Source organism: Nansenia antarctica (genome assembly GCF_963989245.1).
Source record: "Nansenia antarctica genome assembly, chromosome: 1".
NCBI lineage: Eukaryota > Metazoa > Chordata > Actinopteri > Argentiniformes > Microstomatidae > Nansenia > Nansenia antarctica.
Window position 1 is genome coordinate 46,818,156 of NC_137674.1, and position 20,374 is coordinate 46,838,529.

General features: G+C 46.1%; 1 protein-coding gene across 1 annotated transcript in view; it reads left to right on the forward strand.

Moving 5' to 3' along the window:
- Nucleotides 1-20,374, forward strand: part of LOC308168647 (MAM domain-containing glycosylphosphatidylinositol anchor protein 2-like) — a gene marked incomplete at its 3' end in the record, with an annotated part of 167,235 nt that overhangs the window by 109,552 nt on the left and 37,309 nt on the right. The window contains exons 9-10 of the mRNA XM_080543250.1: nucleotides 9,028-9,300; nucleotides 16,307-16,455. Of these exons, the coding sequence (XP_080399376.1) occupies nucleotides 9,028-9,300; nucleotides 16,307-16,455 (422 nt within the window). The remainder of the gene's footprint in view (nucleotides 1-9,027; nucleotides 9,301-16,306; nucleotides 16,456-20,374) is intronic.

A 20,374-nucleotide genomic window follows, 5' to 3' on the forward strand; every position in this document is an offset into this window, starting at 1 on the left:
GGCCGAGATGTGTTGCTTCCTTATGATAATGAATTAATGCTCAAGGTAGACAATTAAGATAGATTTATTCCCATACAGCGCTGGGTCAGCCTCTCTCAACACACGGCAAGCAACGGTGAGAGGCACACACCTAATGACACTTTGCAGCGGCTTGATATAGGCAAAAGTTGCTGATCAAGCAGCCAGCTGTTTGTCATGCAAATCATTCCCAAAGACAGGGCTCCGTTGAGTCTAGGTAGGGTTGTTGACGAGAAGTCCCCATCTCCCAAAAGTGGCTGATTATCCTGACAACCCAGCTACCTGACCCTGGTCAGCTGACTGGCTGGTCCTAAATATACTGACCTATTGACCCAGGTTCTATGCTGGTCCCCACTAGCTGTGGTCTCTATATTTGGCTCAGGTCCAGTTACAGACAGAGAGTTTGCAGTTCTGTGTCAGCACTTTAGATATTACAACTTGCTGATAATCACCAATGATTAAAGTATTCAGGGTTTACCTAAGCACAATGATAAAATGCATCCTATCAACATATGTAAAGTTATCTGTCAAACGTTCGGCTGACTTGTACATGATGCGCATTTTTACCTATTTCCATGTAGCGGCACCCGCAATCTAATCTGAGCAGTTGTTATTATGTAATATTATTAATGGGTTGTATCACTCATTTAAATGCATTATAGACATTTTCTTTATAACAAGCACAACAACAACAACACGTTATTATGCCGATGTGCTGTGTGTCTAACGTTACAGGCTGCATGACAGTCGAGCATTTCAGAGATGTACAATCATAAATCAATTATTACCTGTGGCGTTTGACAGCGGATGATGGTACACATATGTAAAGTTATCTATCAAACGTTAGTTTAATGTCATTACAATGCATTATAGACCTTTTCTTTATAACAAGCATAACAAAAAAATCGCTGTTATGCCTGATCACTTCTATTAGACTACCGGAGCACTCATTCACTCGTTCCTCTGCCCCGGCAACTGACCCATAGAAATGTGCGCGATTAACATTTCAGAGATGTACAATCATGAAATAAATTGTGGTGTTTGACAGCGGATGATGGTAGACATATTTAATGTAAAGTTATCTATCTAAAGTTTTCTATCCACAGGCTGATATGTGCATGATAGGCGCGAATTCCCCCCCCCCCCCCCCCCCCCCTTGGTGGTATAAATTGTATTGCGGCATACCAAAACAACTCGCAATCTAATCCGAGCAGTTGTTATTATGTAATATTATTGATGGTTGTGACATTTTTGATGGAGGGCAGTGAGCGGGAGACTCATCAAGGACATTTAGTTAATTAATGCAGTGGACAGCGGCTGTTTCTCCAGCGTTCCTGTCACTTCGGATTTCGGAACTCATAAAATTAAATATGTAAGTCATGCATTTTTCCATGTTTCCCATTGATGGTATATGACGCCGTAAATTTAACTAAAGCTCAGCCGCGAAGTTGTTGCACTGTTGTCCTAAATCAGTGCAGACTGGCAGGGTAGGAGCACAGGTTTCATACAGGTTAGAGCGCCGTTATTCTGTCATGGTCTGATAATGAAGCATTGTTCTTTTTTATTCGATGACTTGTTTGAACGATTGATAGCGTAAAAGTGAAGTTGTGAATGAGTCGCGAGCGTCAATGCTTTTCTACGATACTCCTGATGACGTTATCAGTCTTGAAGGGTTGTCCCTCTTCCATGATTTCTCAGGTGTGTTGATAATAATATATATATTATATAGCACACGCAACAGAAATAAACACAGCTGAAGAAGGCATTGCGAGATGTGAGAATTCGCCGGCAACATAACGCGTCACCCGTACCGCGTCTATTTAAACCACTGCTGATGACGTCGTGAAGGGCTGTCCCAATTCATAGGGGTAGATTTGAACCCCTATGGCTTGTGGCTCTGTTCGAAGGCCTTGGCTTGAAATCGAGTCACACTCGAAAACGAGCCATAGGGGTAGAAAAGGGAATCAGGATTTGGCCTAAAGGTGTTCTATCGACAGTGGTACTGGAGCAGCAGAACCTAAGCTTTAACACTTTTTTACCTACTCTAAGACCCGCCTTGGGGGGTCAAATTACCATTTATAATGGGAAGCTGCTATTTACACACAACGACCACTAATTGGCCGCTTTGTAAATTAGCCTGCCTCCTACACAGAAAAACTGCAAAAAACTTTATACTAGCTTATCCTGATGTGATTTTGAAAATGTAAGGATACGAGGTGGTAGAACGCACATATCTAGGAAAAGTCATGAAAGGAGGGTCCTGAAATGTGATCGAGTGCAAAGATGTAAAAGAATTGTTACTCCCAGGTTCAAATAATAATAATAATAATAACTTTTATTTGTATAGTGCTTTTCCTGCAAATGACCCCACCCATGGCTGTTCTAGTGTGAGCTATAGGCTGACCCCAGAGATCTCTTTAGTATTTCAATGGAGAGTTTTAATGAGATTACTAATAGGCTAATTCTGATAGCCTCAGATTATTACATCTTCACATCACAATGACACTAGGCCACCTTGAAGATAATTGGTCGATTTGAATAGGAGGAACAGACATAGGAAAATACAGTACATCATCAACGACCAGTACTCGCTGACACAGAAGACCCCAACCTAACCAATTTGTCGAAACCCGAGACCCACACAGACGTAATTGAATGTTTCAGGTAATACACTTGAACCCAGTTAACACCCCGCCTCTCAGAGAGCGGTGGGTGCTGCAGTCAGTCTCCATGGTCTCCACAAGACCTTTTTCACTCAAGGGTTAATTGGATTTATTGGCTAGACATGTTCTGGGAAAGAAAGAAAAACAGACAGAATACGCAATTACGGCGCTGTGCTCGGCGTGGCGCGGCGCGGTGACTCAGATGGATCAACAGACAGCCGGACGGCCAGCCAGGCGCTACAGCCAGCCAGGGATCAGGGAGGCGCGGGTCTGCTGGCTTTGTCAGGGATCCCAACCTAATCAGACAGGCCTGGCGGTGTGTGTGTGTGTGTGTTGGTGTGTGTGTGTGTGTGTGTGTGTGGGTGTGTGTGTTGGTGTGTTGGTGTGTGTGTGTGTGTGTGTGTGTGTGTGTGTCTGTCTGTGTCTGTGTCTATGTCTGTGTGTGTGTCTGTGTGTCTGTGTCTGTGTCTGTGTGTGTCTGTGTGTCTGTGTGTCTGTGTCTGTGTGTGTGTATGTGTGTGTGTGTGTGTGTGTGTGTGTGTGTGTGTGTGTGTGTGGACCACCGAAGGACCACCGCGCTGCATGCTGGTAAAGGTCAATGACCACACTTGTCACTTTATCACCTGTCTTTTCGACGGGGCGCTGAGCGGGACGTGGCTTGGCTGGGGAAAGGGCCAAAGGGAGAAGAGAGATCCAGAGTGATTTGAGCGCATCGCATCATTTGCTCTGGAAGCGCTGTTCTTTGACAAGCGACACGCTACCTCACGCCCGTTCCAGTGGAGGATTTCCACCTCCACCAGCCTCCCCTGGCTCCTTCCTGTCTGGTAATCCGTTGGTCTACAGTAACTCTAACAGGACAATGACACCTGTTAACCCCGTTCACCCAGGCCTGCTTTGCAAATGGCAAAAGTATGTCTTATAGGGCACAACGCTTTTGAGCTAGTTATACTGTATGTGACGGCCGGGATTCAAACACAGGTCTCCCATGTGGAAGACACAAGCATGTACCATCAGATCCTCATGACCAAAGTTTACATCCAGTATCTCAGGCAGGGCTACCTCATCACAAGAGCCTGATTCCAAATCACCTCCGCTACACCATTCATATGCATTGGAGTCATCTCCGACACAACGCCTGTTATCCCTATCGTGGTGTTCAGAGATGGAGATCCCCAAAAATAATCCAATGTGATCCAATCTTCCAATCTTCCTCGAACACAGACATTTTCGTCCTAGAGTTGTTTAAGAAGCTATCGAGTCAGTTAGAAGTTACCAACTGGGAGGTCCGACAGTCTAAAAACAAAAACCCCAAACTGGATGTGCTCGCTTGTGATATCTGTTGTGTGCTGCGACCTGCCAGCAATTCCATTTTGAACACCAACCCACCCACTTCTGACTGCTCAGTAACCATTGAACAAATCAGACTTGAGAGTGTGGAGCATGCAGAGTCTGTTGTGGAGGACTGTAGGGTTACTACAGTCATATAAAATATATAGACTACAAAGACGGCCATAGAATGCATGATAATATCAAGTTGCCAGTCATATCGTTGGGATTAATATGCAATATAATGACTCAATAAAAGCATAGAAACGTATTAATTCCTGTTAGGCATGCATAAAGATAGTCAGGCTACTGCACAGTACTTCTCTTAAGAAATGTCTAATGAATTGTCTGGAATTGTGATAAGACACTGATGATTATTAATGTGCTATTTAAAGTATAATGAAGATATAATTGCAGTCACCCTGTGACATTCACAACCCTTTCTGCATATTCCTTCAATATCCGTCCAGAAGGATTAAATATACGAAAATATAAAAGCCCAACCAGCGATGATCCTATCTCTCTCTCTCTCTCTCTCTCTCTCTCTCTCTCTCTCTCTCTCTCTCTCTCTCTCTCTGAAAAGCTCCTATTATTGCTAGTTTAAGCATTTCATCTTTGCCCGCAATTATTTTCCACCCAGTAATAAGACCTAAAATGGGTTCTGAAGCATATCGATGTTAGCTGCTCTCCCATTACAATCACGGACCCTTAACAAGCCAAGCGTAGATATGAGAACCTCTTTGGAGGGAGAGAAGAGGAAGAGGAGAGGGGGAGAGAAAGAGAGAGTGAGAGAGAGAGATCATGTATAGGCGGATTATACGACGATTATATTATTCATCAATCTTCAAAAAACTAAAAAGGGTTCTTCAGTGTTGTCTGTTTGAGAACCCTTTGAAGAGGCCTTTTTGGGCGCCATCTTGGGTAGAACCAGATGGATAACTCTTTTCTTCTACCAGTGTTGGACGACTATTCTTTCTCTACTATAGTGAAACCAGTTCTCTCTGCCTGTGTTTAATCCTCCACAGTGTTCGTTAAGCATGGCATTCAGAGCTGCCTTCTGGCCTAATTAGTCCAGAGTCAAGTTATCCCCACCATTATTCATTTATGGAAGAAGAGAGAGAGAGAGAGAGAGAGCAAAAGAGAGAGAGAGAATACATTTGGAGAAGAAATACAGTCCCCCAAAAAAGTGCTATCATCATTGACGTCATCCCATTCTTGCAAAGCAAGTAGATTGAGAAGTCCCCAGTTGAAGTAGGCATGAAATGTGGCATGTTAACTAAGTTTTCACACTCTGCGACTCTGAGGCTTTGCCTTGGCGTCGCCCACTGAAAGAGACTGTCGTCATGAATGAATAGCCTCTCCTGTCCTTTCACATTCTAGTCGTGAGTGGCTTTGTGTGTGCATGGAAACAGAGTTGAATAGCCTGAAACTAGGTTCTTGGTTCAGTTGAGCCTTTTTGCTTCAGAGAATGTTTCAGCAATGTTTTGAGTTGTGAGTTTCTCAAAAGCATCTTACACTAGCCTATATATATCTTCTGTCCATTTCCCTTCAATGGACTTGTGAATGCGATGATATTAGTGGTACAGCACAAAGCTTTCGGTAAACTCTACACTGTTAAGTCTGGGATGATAACAAATAAAAAATTCATTCATAAAAAAAAAAAGTCTGGGGATGATGTTTATTAGCTGTTTTTGCAGTGTTCTCAGAATGCCCTTTGTTGAACTCCAGGGCGTTGTTGAACTGTGAGAACCATTTCCCCTAGTTACTAGTAATGACATACTGTAATCATGTTCTCTGTGCTAGATCCACGTTCCTGTTTGTCTGGTGAGAGAACATTACAATCTAGAATCAAGGAACGTGGTCTTGTAATGTTTCTCTCATGGTCAATGGAGAACACAACATGAACGCTGCTTCCTTTATGTTCTGGGAAGGGTTCTTGTCGACAGGGAGTTATAAGCTTGATCACACATCAGAACATCACATTCCCTTTGAGAGGACTGTCATATTCCCAATGTGTAACAGGGTATTTACACGTTGGGACTATAAGTGTTCCACCAGTGCAAGATGAGCTGTTCTCTCCATGGTTTCCATGGTTTCAGAAGGGATTTTTTAAAAAGACCAGTAAGTAAAGTAAGCTCAAAACATCATATTGGTGTCTGTATTGTGTTCTTCAGTGATAGGATTATGGACGTAATCCATTTTCTAACTTTTATTTACTTGATGTTGTCTTTTGTGCTGTATCCCTGCAGACAACCAATGACAGGGGCAAACTGTTCATCATTAATGAATAATGTGAATAGGTCTGGAGGGGGAAACAAACCATGTTTTTCTGCATCTTACTGCCTTGAAATGCCATGTTAGTCTCCAGAGGCAGTTGAATACTGCATTATTCGGGGGAATGTAGAATTACATTAAGTTTTCCACTGCATGGAAGTAAGCTTAGAGCAAATAGAGTTGGGTCTTGTGGGAGTTACAGTATTTATTCAATGCATTATTAAGTTTTGAGGGCAGTGCTCCCATTCAAAGTAAAACCTCTTCCATTGTTTATATCACAAGAATGTGTATGCTACCATTACCTACAGCATACAATATAGCTTAGTAAACCAACCCATACTATATTTTGTGTTTCTGAGTTTCAAGTCCACTATCCTATATCCTTATCCATATACGATGACGTGCATGTATCATTTCTTCCGATGTTCCGTAACTGGCACCCCATTACATTCTAGGTACTCATGCCGTACAGTATGAACGTGTCATTTCAGCATCGGAGGCGGGTTGGGGGGGTAGAAATCAGAGGATGGGCTTGTTGTAAGGCAGGGAATGGAATGAGAATACGTATCTGATAGCGTTCCTCGTTCCATTCCAATGCCGTTACGATGAGCCCGTCCTCTGAGTCCTTTCTCCGCCAGCCTCCCCTGCGTTCCAGCGACCCCTTCAGCTGTCGTACCGTCCAATGTGAAGTGCCATTCAGAGATTCTGAGACTCCGGCTTCCTTCCCCGGGAGCGGGAGGAGGGTGAGGCGGTCCCTGTGGATCCCTCCGCCAGCCTGGGCGCTCCAGCTGCTCTCTCCTCTTAGTCAGCCGAGTTAACGCAGGACAGATCCTCAGAGATTCCTACGAATTATACACCAAGAGGAAATGTATCTGAGAATATCTCACATTAAAATGCAGTGTGTGTGTGTGTGTGTGTGTGTGTGTGTGTATAAATAGCCCGTTTTTAGTTATTCTTATAGTTTTCTTTTTCGGCAAAGTCATTGGATGTGTGTTGTGTTAGAGGCGTGGGTAAGTGCCTCTTAATTGTCTGAGTTTGTTTAACACTAGTACAGCCGTCATTTGACCCTGGGAGTACATTTCAGGACCCTCCTTTCATGACCCAGTTCCTTACATTTTCAAAATCACAACAGGATAAGCTAGTATTTAGCAGTTTTTCTGTGTAGGAGGCAGGCTAATTTACAAGAAGCCAACTAGTGGTCGTTGTGTGTAAATAGAAGCTTTCCATTGTAAAGACTATGGTCATTAGTGTTAAGTAGCTTTTTGGGGGGTGGGTGAAGGAGGGGGTATTCTGATTCAGAGTGTGTTCATATTCAGACTGTGGTGGTAGGCCTACCAGTGGAGGCTGGTAAAGGTAGAAATGGGAGAATGGGCTAATTGTAATGCATGACACTTTGAAATTGATTACCGTTCCTTATTCCATTCCAATGAGCCCATCCTCCGATTTCTACCTCCACCAGCCTTCCTGGACTGTTGAGTTTGAAACTGTAAACATCAGACCTGAACAAGACAATTGATGATGTGCTTGATTCTGTTTAGCCTTGTTTTCACTTCTGCTTCCTTTGTGCCTGACTGTGCCAGTCAAATCAAGCACACCTCACGTTTTTTGTCCAAAAAATATTTTAAATATTCCAAAACACATTTTTCCCCAAGTCTGGTATACATGTCCAGTACAGACGAGGGGACAAAACCATTCCAGTTTCAGTATGAAATATCTTCCATGTCATAATATGCAATGTTAACTAAGTGATGATGCATAATATGTCATATCCAGACGTGGCCAGATAGTCCGCCCCCCCCTCTGTGTCCCCAGCATGCACCACTGTTCACATGTCCAGCTGATCTAACGAGAGCGCTCCCGCCCGGGCCCCAGCGTCAGATGACTTCCCTGTGAAGTTAGAGCAACTAATTGATAAAGCAGTGGCCGGTGGCAGCTCATTACGTTTGCATTAGGAGTAATTACTGCGCTGATCATCTCCGGCTGGATAAATAACCACTAGAGGGGAGTTTACAGCGGCTGCTCGCAGAGAAACTTCCGGATCCATATGAGGGGATTATGTTGGGTTGATTGAGTAAGAGGCATAGATGCTAATGCCCAAAGACTGTATTAGGCCTTCTGGTGTGACTAATGTATCCTCAGAGAGGAGGCAGGGCAGAGAGCACACGTGGAGGGGTGTGGAGTTCCTCTGGGTCTATGCAGTATGTTTGAGTTCCTCTGGGTCTATGCAGTATGTCTGGTGTCAAGTGTAGACCATGATGCTTTTCACATGTGATGAGTTGCATGTGTTTACGTGTGTTTGAAAATCTAATTGTATGGATACAATCGATTATAATCTATTCTATTCTATTATACTATACTACTGTTCTGTACTCTACTGTACATTAGTCTACTCTACTCTACTCCATTCTACTCTCTATTCTACTCTAACCTAATCTACTATACTCTACCCTAATCTACTCTACTCTACTGTATTCTACTCTAACCTAATCTACTCTACTCTACTCTAATCTTCTGTACTCTACCCCAATCTTCTCTACTCTATTCTAATCTCCTCTCCTCTCCCCTCCCCTCCTCTCCTCTAAACTGATCTTATCGACACTACTCTACCCTAATCTACTCTACTCTACCCTAATCTGCTCTACTCTAACCTAATCTACTCTACCCTAATCTTCTCTACTCTAATCTACCATAATATCTTCTCCTCTCCTCTCTCTCTAATATTCTCTTCTCTACCCCTCCTCTCCAGACCCCCCTACAGTGGAGCCGGTGTACACAGAGATCCGCCAGGGCCTGGGCCGGGCCTTTGCCCTCAACTGCCGCGTCCTGCGCGCCCACCCGTCCCGGGTGCTGAAGTACGAGTGGAAGCTGGGCACCCGGCTGCTGACCATGGGCACGTTCGTGGACCAGCGCGACGAGACGGACTACCACGTCAGGAGCCTGAACCGAGAGGGCTACGGAGAGTACACCTGCGACATCACCAACGAGGCCGGGGCCGGTCGCTGCACCTTCCTGGTCACAGGTAAGACAGGGTTCCCGCGCCGGTCTTAAAAAGCCTTAAAGTCTAAAATCCAGCAATCCGATCTTTAAGGCCTGAAAAGGTCGTCAATTTCAGTTATTCGGTCTAAAAAATTAGGTGCTAGGTCTTAAAAATGGGAATAGCTTGTCCTGCAAGGAAATCAGTCCGACCTCAATCCGAAATCAATCCTTCAGACTTTTTTGTCTGTATGGCAGTGAAATCCCTAATTTCCTCACCTTGAGGAAGACAAAAAGCTATCATACGGTGTCGCGAATAGGTCCAAAATTATATTCAAAGAGGTCTAAAAAAGGTCTAAAACGGTCTTAAATTCGACTTGTTAAAACTTGGGGTCAAGAGGTGGAGAGTTCCACGCCCCCCCCCCCTTCTGCCGTTTTATAAGAACCGGCGATCGGTCCATCTGTTGTCCCGTTTGACGTTTCTGAATATTGACTCCATGGTCTTAAGTATGTCCGACATGGTTTATTATCTCAACGTATCGGAGGTCCTGACGACGCTCTATGCTGGTTCTGGATGCGTGTATCACACTTTCACCATTTTCAAGTGCCCACAGAAAAAACGGGGCGAGCCGTTACAGAGAGAATTGTGCATCAATTCAATACCTCCACCGCCACTCGCATGCTCCTCCTGCCTCTCCTGGCACACACCGCGTATCGACCCTCGTTCACGTTCACTTAGATGTGAGCTGCAGGGGGGGGGGGGGGACTTCTGTTGTCAATAGCACAGATCCAGGTAGGAGCCAATCACTGAGGATGATTCTCATGAAACGTTTCCCATAGTGATGGCCTTGGCAGGATTCTCGTTCAAGAATATTTTCGGAACAAAACTAAAACCTAATAAGCTGCTTATCACCCAACGACCAAAAAAACATTTGTTGCGTTTTGGTATTCTGCGCACAGGTTTCGTAAGCGCAGACATAGTTTGCACGGAATCTAAATGAGGGACGAGGAGAGGGTGAGAGAGAGAGAGAGAGAGAGAGAGAGAGAGAGAGAGAGAGAGAGAGAGAGAGAGAGAGAGAGAGAGAGAGAGAGACAGAGACACAGAGAGGCTTTGGCTCAGGAGGTAGAGCCGGCGTCTAATGATCGCAAGGTTGGCAGTTCGATTCCCGGCTGGCCATGTGTCGAGGTTTCCTTGGGTAAGACACTGAACCCCAAATTGCTCCCAATGAGCGGACCTTGCATGGTAGCTTGCCGTTACCCGTGTGTGAATGTGTGTCTGAATGTATGTGTGAATGACTGAATGAGAGGCCATTGTAAAGCGCTTTGGAATAACAGTCCATTTACCATTACCATTAGAGAGAGTGTGAGAGAGAGGAAGAGCATGAGAGAGAGAAAGAGAGAGAGAGGGTCAGAGGGGGGAAAAGATGGGTGGATATGACTCATAGTGGAGGAGGAATATCTGTTTTTACATGCCGTGTGTGTTTTGTTGTTTGCTAACACTTCTGAGCATACAAATAGAGTTCATTAGTGCTCTGTTAATGAAATGCCATTTACGTAGGTTTGTGAAGCATTTTGTATGAGAGGGCAAAATGAATCATAGTTAGACGCTTCCTTGGAGGGAGATGTGTTTTCACATACCAACACCTCTGAATCAGTGGAGGCTGGTGGAGGTAGAAATCGGAGGACGGGCTCATGGAACGGAATGAAGAACGTGAGAAATTGGTTTTCACTCCTGATTCTGTTCCAGGCATTACAATGAGCCCGTCCTCCAATCTCTACCTCCACCAGCCTCCCCTGCACTGAACTTATTCATCTGATTCTGTGGGTTTAAATGGGAAGGCTGGGAAAGAAACTCCACCTTGTCTGATGATGTGAGTTTCAGTACACTGAATCAGCAGAGTGTGGTGACCCCACCACGGAGACCCGGTAAACACACCACCCAGACAGGAGACAACACAGCTCTAAAGTTACAAAACCGCCCACTGGACGCATTTATTTAGAAAAAAGAGGAGTTTAAGAAGAAAGCAAAAAGGTCCAACTAAAACTCGCCTCCTGGCGGCTAATGGTTTAACTTAAGATGCCTCTGAGGGAGGTCGAAAGGGTGGACTTAGTTATCCTGTCGGGGGGACACTCCGGTGTCCCGTCTCCGACCTCCGGGGTATTTGGGCAGAGGGGCTGGTCGCTCCGCTAGCGGCAGGCGGGCTCGCGCTCTCCCTTGCTCCCAGCTCTCTCCTCACTGTGGGGAATAAGACAAAGGATTAACCCCACCAGGCATTAACATAATCGGCTGTACCACGGCCCTCACCCATACGTACCACGGCCCTCACCCATACATACCACGGCCCTCACCCATGCGTACCGCGGCCCTCACCCATGCGTACCACGGCCCTCACCCCGTACGTACCGCGGCCCTCGCCCGTACGTGCCGTGGCCCTCGCCCATACATACCACGGCCCTCACCCATGCGTGCCACGGCCCTCACCCATACATGTCGCGTCCCTCGCCCATGCGTACCACGGCCCTCGCCCATACATACCACGGCCCTCACCCATACGCGTCTGGTCACGTAGTCGCTCCACTTCACTCTGACGCCTGTTCGCGTCGCAAGTGTTCCGTATTGCCGAAACGAGCCCTTGACCTGATGGAGTAATGCGCACCAGCCGGGTGTGTCGGACGTAGACCCCGTCAGTTACTCTGCCCCTCTGTCTATGCGGCCGCTGTCCAGGGTGCTGAAGGCCAGGTTTACCCAGGCCTGCGTGCGGGTCACCACAAGAGATAATGATTCTATTGTTGTTGTTGTTGTTGTTGTTATCGTCGTAATGATGTGTTAGTTTGTTTTGGAACCCTCTTGTCTTTAGATAAGATGTCCAACCACAACACACACACACACACACACACACACACACACCTGGCTAACCTAACCAATATCCTGGTACCAGCCATTTTCTTACAGGAGGTGAAAATGTTTGCCTGTTGATAAGCATTCTCTTCCAGCCTGAGAAGTGCAGTAGTCACACGGTATCACTTCTAAAGTCTACCGGGATTTGCATTGCCAATTTCTTTCCCTGCTCAGCGTAGCAGCAGGCACCGAAGAGGATTATGCAACCCTTCACTCGCCGCCCCCCTTCTCCACCACAACAGGGGGGAAAAAAAGCTGGCAATTTGGATGACAAGAAGAAAGGCCCCTGCGAGTTATTACCACCATGTCACCTCGTCTTCGCGAGCAATGCCGTCACATGATTGCGCTGTCAAGCGTCATGATAAACCCCCCCATGATAACCCCCCCCCCCCCCCCGAAATGTGCCTGTCACTGTCATCTGATGGGAGGCTCACCCGACACTGACTCACTCTCTTGATCCCTTTCACAGTAGTTTTTGGGGGAAATGTTTGATGTATTCAGTCTTAGAGGAGAAGAGAGGGGGAGAGGCCCCGAGTGTTAGAACCCCCGAAACAACACTTCTTCTCCTCTCCAAGGATTAGTTTAGTGCCGGGATTTATCTCAGTGCATTAGGAGGAGGGTATAAGCAACGTGGAAGTTTAGTCATTGACAACGTTAAAGAGTAAAACTTTATTTGACATAACTTCTCTGCAGTCCGTACGCCGAGACAGAACATTTAGACCTTTATTTAGACCTTTTTCCAAGGCGTGCTTAAAGCAGTAAAGAGGCTGGTGGAGGTAGAAATTGGAGGACGAGCTCTTTGTAATGCATGAAACGGAACAAGGAATAATATCATCACACAAGTGTGGTGTTTCATACCGTTGCTGATACCGTTCCTCATGCCGCTCCATGCATTACAACAAGCCTATCCTCCGATTTCTACCTCCACTAGCCTCCCCTGGGTCAAATTCAGAAAAAAAGAGTAATATTTTCGTAGGTCCTCTAGTCTCAGAGATGAGACTGATTTGGGTGATTCTGGAGCAGCACTGAGAACAGCCAGTTGTGTATGGCGGCTGGGGGAGGAGCCTCCTCGGCCCACTCTGCTGTGTCAGTGACTTGTAACCAGGGCTTGACAAGATGACAGCTCCCCGTTCCTGACGAGGTGCCGATGCAATATTCATGACGACAGGCTTTTACTCTGAGGCAACATGGGCTCACTGCAGCAGATGCAGCAGCTGCAGGAATACACTCTGCACTGCTCTGTGTCGCTCTGCACTGTCTCTGAGTTCAAAGAGAGACAGTGCTGAAGCCTGGTTTTCATTTTAGACACTTACTGTAGACACGCTTCTCACCGCGCTATGCTGTGGCTCAGATTCATGCCTGTTTTCAACAATGGTATCAAAGACTGGAATGGTATGAAAGACGTGGGTACTTTCACTGCCACAGCCACAGGGTGAATTAAAACAGTTTTCAATGGAAGCATATCTATTGAAAGTGCCTTTCAGTTCAGGGCAAGAGTGGTCTTGAACTGTGCCTGTGGCAAGTGGCAGTCATAGACTTCACTTTATGTGTGCGGCCCTTATGGGATTTGCGTGTGTGTGTGTGTTTGTGTGTGTGTGTGTGTGTTTGTGTGTGTGTGTGCGTGTGTGTTTGTGTGTGTGTGTGTGGTATCAAACCCACATTCCTCGTTCCATTCAGTGCGTTCCAATGATGTTCCTTTTCGATGACTCCCTCCGCCAGCCTCCCCTGCCGCGTGGCTAAAGTTAGAGTCGGGTGCTGAGGTTCACGCCCGGGGTCTCGTCCCCTCTGAGCAGAGGCTTAGCCAATGAGCGTTCAGGTTCTTTTGACGCAGGGACACACCTCACACCTCCTGTGCAGTTTTACCTTCCCATTCATCTCAATGACTTTGTGATGCATGAAACAGGAACAATACTGTGTTTATTACATTTGTCAATGTCAATGCGACCTATGTATTATTAAATTATTATACGTAGTATTATTTTAAAAATCATTGTTTTACATAATTCAGTTGTGAATATGACTTATGTGCACTACATCTTTTTTTTACAATGTATATGTGTTGTTTTGTTGAATTCACACTTTGAACATTTCCATGTTTGATTGATGGACAGAAGTAGATTAGATTCTCTGGTAAAGTACCTCATCAAACAGGAGCTCGGAAACAACAAGAGAGATCTATTGATCTCAGCTTTGACTATCTATAATGCATGACGACGTCAGACTCAATTAAATATTGATGTTTTCATTACCATTATTCTTTCTATTTATCTCTCTCTTTCCGTGAACATGGTTTAATATGAATGGGATTTGATAGAAATCACGTGTTAGGATTCTTTTCTTTTTTTTATCAGACTAGAACGTAGAAAGTCATTCATGCATTCTCATTATTCATGATCCTACTGTATGAGATGTCATAAGAGCCATGTCTGTATTAAGACCTTCTGTGCCTGTTCTCATAAACATGCTATAACAAGTGTCCCTCCTATTCCGCTGCTATAGAGCAATGCAGACCTGGGTTGAGATATCCTATTTGAAATCATTTTTGAATGCTTTGCTGTGCTTGATTGAGTTTGCCTGGTGCCACGGGGCTAATGGAATACTCCAAAATTGCAAACCCCACCCATCTGGCCCTCCAGACAGACTCAAGCAAACTCTCAAAGCTTTGGGGAATTTCTTTTTAGTTTAAACTATTTACCATGTCTGGACCAATGACCTTCCGCTCACACTGAATCCCAGTTCCAGATGTTTGCTTTGCTACCCCGCCTGCATTAAGTTGGTATTAAACTCTTCCCTGGACCATTAGTAGCTAAACTCCTCCCTAAGATGTTAGATGTAGCTGGAGAGTTTCCCATGGTGATAAGGAGCCTCCGGGAAAAAAACACGCATGTGTTTGATACCATTCCTCATTCCGTTCCATGCATTACAATGAGGCCGTCCTCCCATGTCTACCTCCATCAGCCTTTCCTGAGTGAGACACACACACACACACACACACACACACATACACACACAGGCATGCACGCACGCATGCACGCACACACACACACACACACACACACACAGGCATGCACACACGCATGCACACACACACACACACATACACACACATACACACACACACACACACACACACAGGCATTCACACATGCATGCACGCACGCACGCACACACACACACACACACACACACACACACACACACACATTCTAACACATGGTGCATTCTGTCATCATTATTCCCTGTAACACATGTCTAACTTTGACATGCAGCTCCACCACGTCATATTAACATCTGTACATAATCCTTCACCCTGTGGATTAACACACACACATTAATCTGCCTGCACCTCTTCTCCATGCACTTCTGGTTCTAAATGGTTAGTTTGGGGTTTTGACAACAACCAGACAGGCCTTCTCTCTAAGCTGTTTTTCATGGCTTGTCAGCTTTCGGCTCAGGGAGTGGAGAGGAAGCGAGGAGACCTCTTTACTCACTGGGTTTTGTGTCCATGCATTCTTTGAACCTCAGAGGGAAAAAGAATCGGATTTCTGTTTTCTGTTCTGATGTTGAGGAAAATAAAGCTTCAGTCTCCGAATGTGTATCTACAGTGAACACAAGAGAATATCACACAGAATATTGTGAAGCGGAGGAAGATGCGGGTGACTGACATTTCAGCGAAACTTCAGAACGAACGCCGCAGCAGCTACAACATGTAGAGTCGCATAAATAATTCTAGCGTTTAAATATGAATGGCATGTACATGACAGAATCTGTGTACATAGTAAGACCAAATAATAAAACCGAAATAAGTATTAGCAGGTTATTACCAAGGTCGTCTCCAGGGTTCCTGAACAAGGTGCTGCTGGATTGCATCATCAAAACCTGACTCACGTTTATTGTCAAAATGCAGCAAAAATACAGCTAAAACACTGGATTCACGTCACAATGTCATTGGCGATCAAAGATAGTTACTCTATCATTACTAAATATATCGCTCACAGCATGGCACTGGGGAGAACCCTGATTAGCATGTTATTACCATGTTATTACCATGTTACTACCATGTTACTACCACTTTATATCAGGAAGTGTTACCTTAACATGGATGTAACCTTAGAGAGAATGCACATAGTAAGACCGCTGTGTGTTCCCCCAGGTAAGGCCTTCGCCCCGGAGTTCTACTATGACACGTACAGCGCCCTCTGGCAGAACAGACCCAGAGTCTACGGCTTCAAGCTTCAGTGGACACAGATGAACCCCAACTCTGTGGACCGCATCGTGGCCTACCGCCTGGGACTCAAACAGGTGAGAGACATCGTGGCCTACCGCCTGGGACTCAAACAGGTGAGAGACACGGAGCTGGCCTACCACCTGGGACTCAAACAGGTGAGAGACACGGAGCTGGCCTACCGCCTGGGACTCAAACAGGTGAGAGACACGGAGCTGGCCTACCGCCTGGGACTCAAACAGGTGAGAGACACGGAGCTGGCCTACCGCCTGGGACTCAAACAGGTGAGAGACACGGAGCTGGCCTACCGCCTGGGACTCAAACAGGTGAGAGACACAGAGTCATCGTGGCCTACCGCCTGGGACTCAAACAGGTGAGAGACACGGAGCTGGCCTACCGCCTGGGACTCAAACAGGTGAGAGACACAGAGTCATCGTGGCCTACCGCCTGGGACTCAAACAGGTGAGAGACACAGAGTCATCGTGGCCTACCGCCTGGGACTCAAACAGGTGAGAGACACGGAGCTGCATCGTGGCCTACCGCCTGGGACTCAAACAGGTGAGAGACACGGAGCTGCATCGTGGCCTACCGCCTGGGACTCAAACAGGTGAGAGACACGGAGCTGGCTGACCTGCTCTCTGCTTCTCCCCGTCTGGGGAGGCTGGTGGAGGTCAAAATCGGAGGAATGGCAGTCATTATAATGCATGGCACAAAAACACATGTGATTGGCTGAGCGGCGTTCAAAGCTGTGATTTAATAACGATAATGTCCCGGTTAAATGACCTGTTATCATATCCCTACGCCGCAGTGGTGTTGTGTGCTGCGTTCCCTTGACAGCGTTTGTAGTTTTAGTTTTTGGGAACTATATTTCTCAGGGCAGGTCAGAAACCACAACAATCTATCACAACATAAATACTTAAAGCATTGTTTTCTTGTCACAATTTTCTGATTTGTTGTGTAACTGTTGTAAAAAAGCAATAATGCCCTCAGTACGGTGATTTATCCTCAATAGTGTCACTTTGTGGGGTTTGTTGGCATCCGGCTGCATGCCATGTCTAACAACTCTCTCTGCCCGAGACAATAGTGACCATAAATCAAGGCTGTTATTATTGCTTAAGAAACACACAGGTACTATGGTCAGTTCATATAACACAAAGTCTTTCACCTCTTGACTTGTTTTTGAAATGATCTTAACTCATTTAGTGCCGAGGGTGAATAAAGTCGCCCAAGGCGATGTCAATATTCTAGACTGCCAACGGTGACTTAAAATGCATAAAGGATGACGCTTTTGTTTTGTATCCAATTTTGTCGCTTGGTTAAATACCACATCATTCTTTGAATTTCCGGAATTCTTTCGCAGTCGGTGAGTGAACTTTCTCTTCATTCAGAGGTCAGATTCAGTTCACCTGCCCCTCTGCCCTCTGGGACACACTCAAACTTTGAGTTCACTACCGTGACGATGACAACAAGCAGTTAAAAATAAATCTCAATAAGACAGGAAGACCAGTGACTCAGTGCAGACATACTCATTCTCTCTCTCTCCAGCTTGTGTTGTGTATCATCACGCACTTGTGAAAATATTCAAATGTGTTGTTTTCCACTGTGTGTGATTTTACTGCAGGGGTCACACAGTACAGAGAGAGAGAGAGAGAGAGAGAGAGAGAGAGAGAGAGACTGAGAGAGAGAACAAGCAAGAGAGAGAGAGAGAGAGAGAGACTGAGAGAGAGAACAAGCAAGAGAGAGAGAGGGGGAGAGAGTGAAAGAGAGAGGCAAAAAGTGAAATAGAAAATCAGAAAGAGAGAGAGAGAGAGAGAGAGAGAGAGAGTAAGAGGTGTGTCACTATTTTATGTCATTATAATGCTAGAGGCATCTTCCTATTCTTATTCTCAGTGGTATTCCGAGGTGGGGGGGCGGCAGAGCTGTCAATCACGTAGGCGTCGCTCCTTGGTGTTCCGTCTGCCTCACCTTCACACGCTCTGCCGACGCTCAGCTGGAATAGCGGAGTCCTTAGCCACCGCTAATGACATCACGCGGCGTGATTTATTCCTTGTCAGATTTGTCATTGCTCGTCACCACCCACCGGCGCTGAAAGTCAACGTTAGTACACGAGTGCGCGCTCCCACAAAAAAAGACACAAGTACACAGTATTGTGGAACATTCCTATGCTGCCTGGTGTGCTGTGTGTCACCATGGCAGCAGAGAGGAGGAGACGTGTTGGCTCCACTTTGTGTGGATGAGCTTCAAGACACAATGACACTCCCACCGGCAACAAACTGTCGACAATATGCTAAGTTATCGGGTTAGGTTATATACGGGTCAGGTTGGGGTTATGTTTCAAGGTTTAGGGTTAGGGCATTAGGCTTAGGTTAGTTCAAATAAGTGGATAGTTAGTCAGTAGTCGAATAGCTATAAGTATAAACCATATGTTTGAGGAAATAAAAGAGTTTGACATTTTTCTCTCAGGTGCAGACGTCAGATGTTCTGACCAACGGCCAACTCTGACAAGCCTTATGAACATTTGTAGAGACATTCTTATGAAGATTCATACAGTAGACACATTCTTATGAACATTCATACAGTAGACACATGCTTATGAACATTGACAGACACATGCTTATGAACATTCACAGACACATGCTTATGAACATTCACAGACACATGCTTATGAACATTCATAGAGACATTCTTATGAAACTGCACAGAGCAGGTGGCCCCACTCTCACAAGACAGACAGGCTCCGACAGATTTAGAGCACATTGGAGCATTTTTCACTGCACTGAATCTCCAAACAGTCAGTGGTCTCCTAACTTCACCTGGGAGGCTGCATTTGTATTCAGTGACTCCATCCAAGGTCATGAAATGAGCTCTCCTCTGAACAGACCTGTTGGAGGTGGAGGTAGACATCGAAGGAAGCCCCCCACCCCTTGACGCTCTTCTATATTCTGTGAGTCAGCAACACCTGAATTGAAGGAGGGGGGGGAGGAGAGGAAGAAGGGGGTATGAAGGGGAGAGGAGGAGGAGGGAGATGAAGGGGAGAGGGAAGGAAGGTATGAGGAGGAGGAGAGGGGGAGGAGGAAGAAAGGAGTGGTGGAAGGGAGGTGGAGGGGAGAAGAGGGAGGTAAGGGCAGGAAACTAATTAACGGCAGGACCCAGAGGGGAAGGGCTGCCTAAATAAGATAAGGGTTTTCAGGAGAAATCAGGGATGGAACTCTCTAGAACAGAGGTGAGCGTGGGGAAGGTGTGTGTGTGTGTGTGTGTGGATGGTCCTGGTGAGGGGGTGGACTCCGCCTGACCCAACTCAGGTGCCTGCTGTCAGCTCCTTTTGGTTTAATGGATAACTATGTCTCTCTCTCTCTCTCACTGCTCCTCTCTCTCTCTCTCTCTGCTCCTCTCTCTCTCTCTGCTCCTCTCTCTCTCTCTCTCTCTGCTTCTCTCTCTCTCTCTCTGCTCCTCTCTCTCTCTCTGTCTCTGCTTCTCTCTCTCTCTCTCTGCTTCCCTCTCTCTCTCTCTCTCTCTCTGCTTCCCTCTCTCTCTCTCTCTCTCTCTCTCTCTCTCTCTCTCTGCTTCCCTCTCTCTCTCTGTCCTGTCTATAAGAAGGTAGGCCATTATGTGGTGGTTGTATTGTGTCCTGTTGGCTGTGTTCAGTACAAAGGTTTCTTCCAGGTGGTTCATCCATCATCGAGGCATGGCTGGGCACTGGGCTGCTCTGCTCTAGTAGGCGCTGTCTGCCTGGCCACACACACACACACACACACACACACACACACACACACACACACACACACACTGTAAGAAGGGTGTACTCAGCTCAGCAGCCATCTGCCCTGAGGAGGTCGACACCCACGCAGGCGGCAAGCAGTGTCCTGGATATGTCACACGTGAACCAATGAGAAGAGAGAGAGGAGAGAGAGGCCTGTGGACTGCCAAGCACCCCCAGCTAGACTAGAGAGTGGTGTGGGCACAGTGTGTGTGTGTGTGTGTGTAAATGTGTTTAAA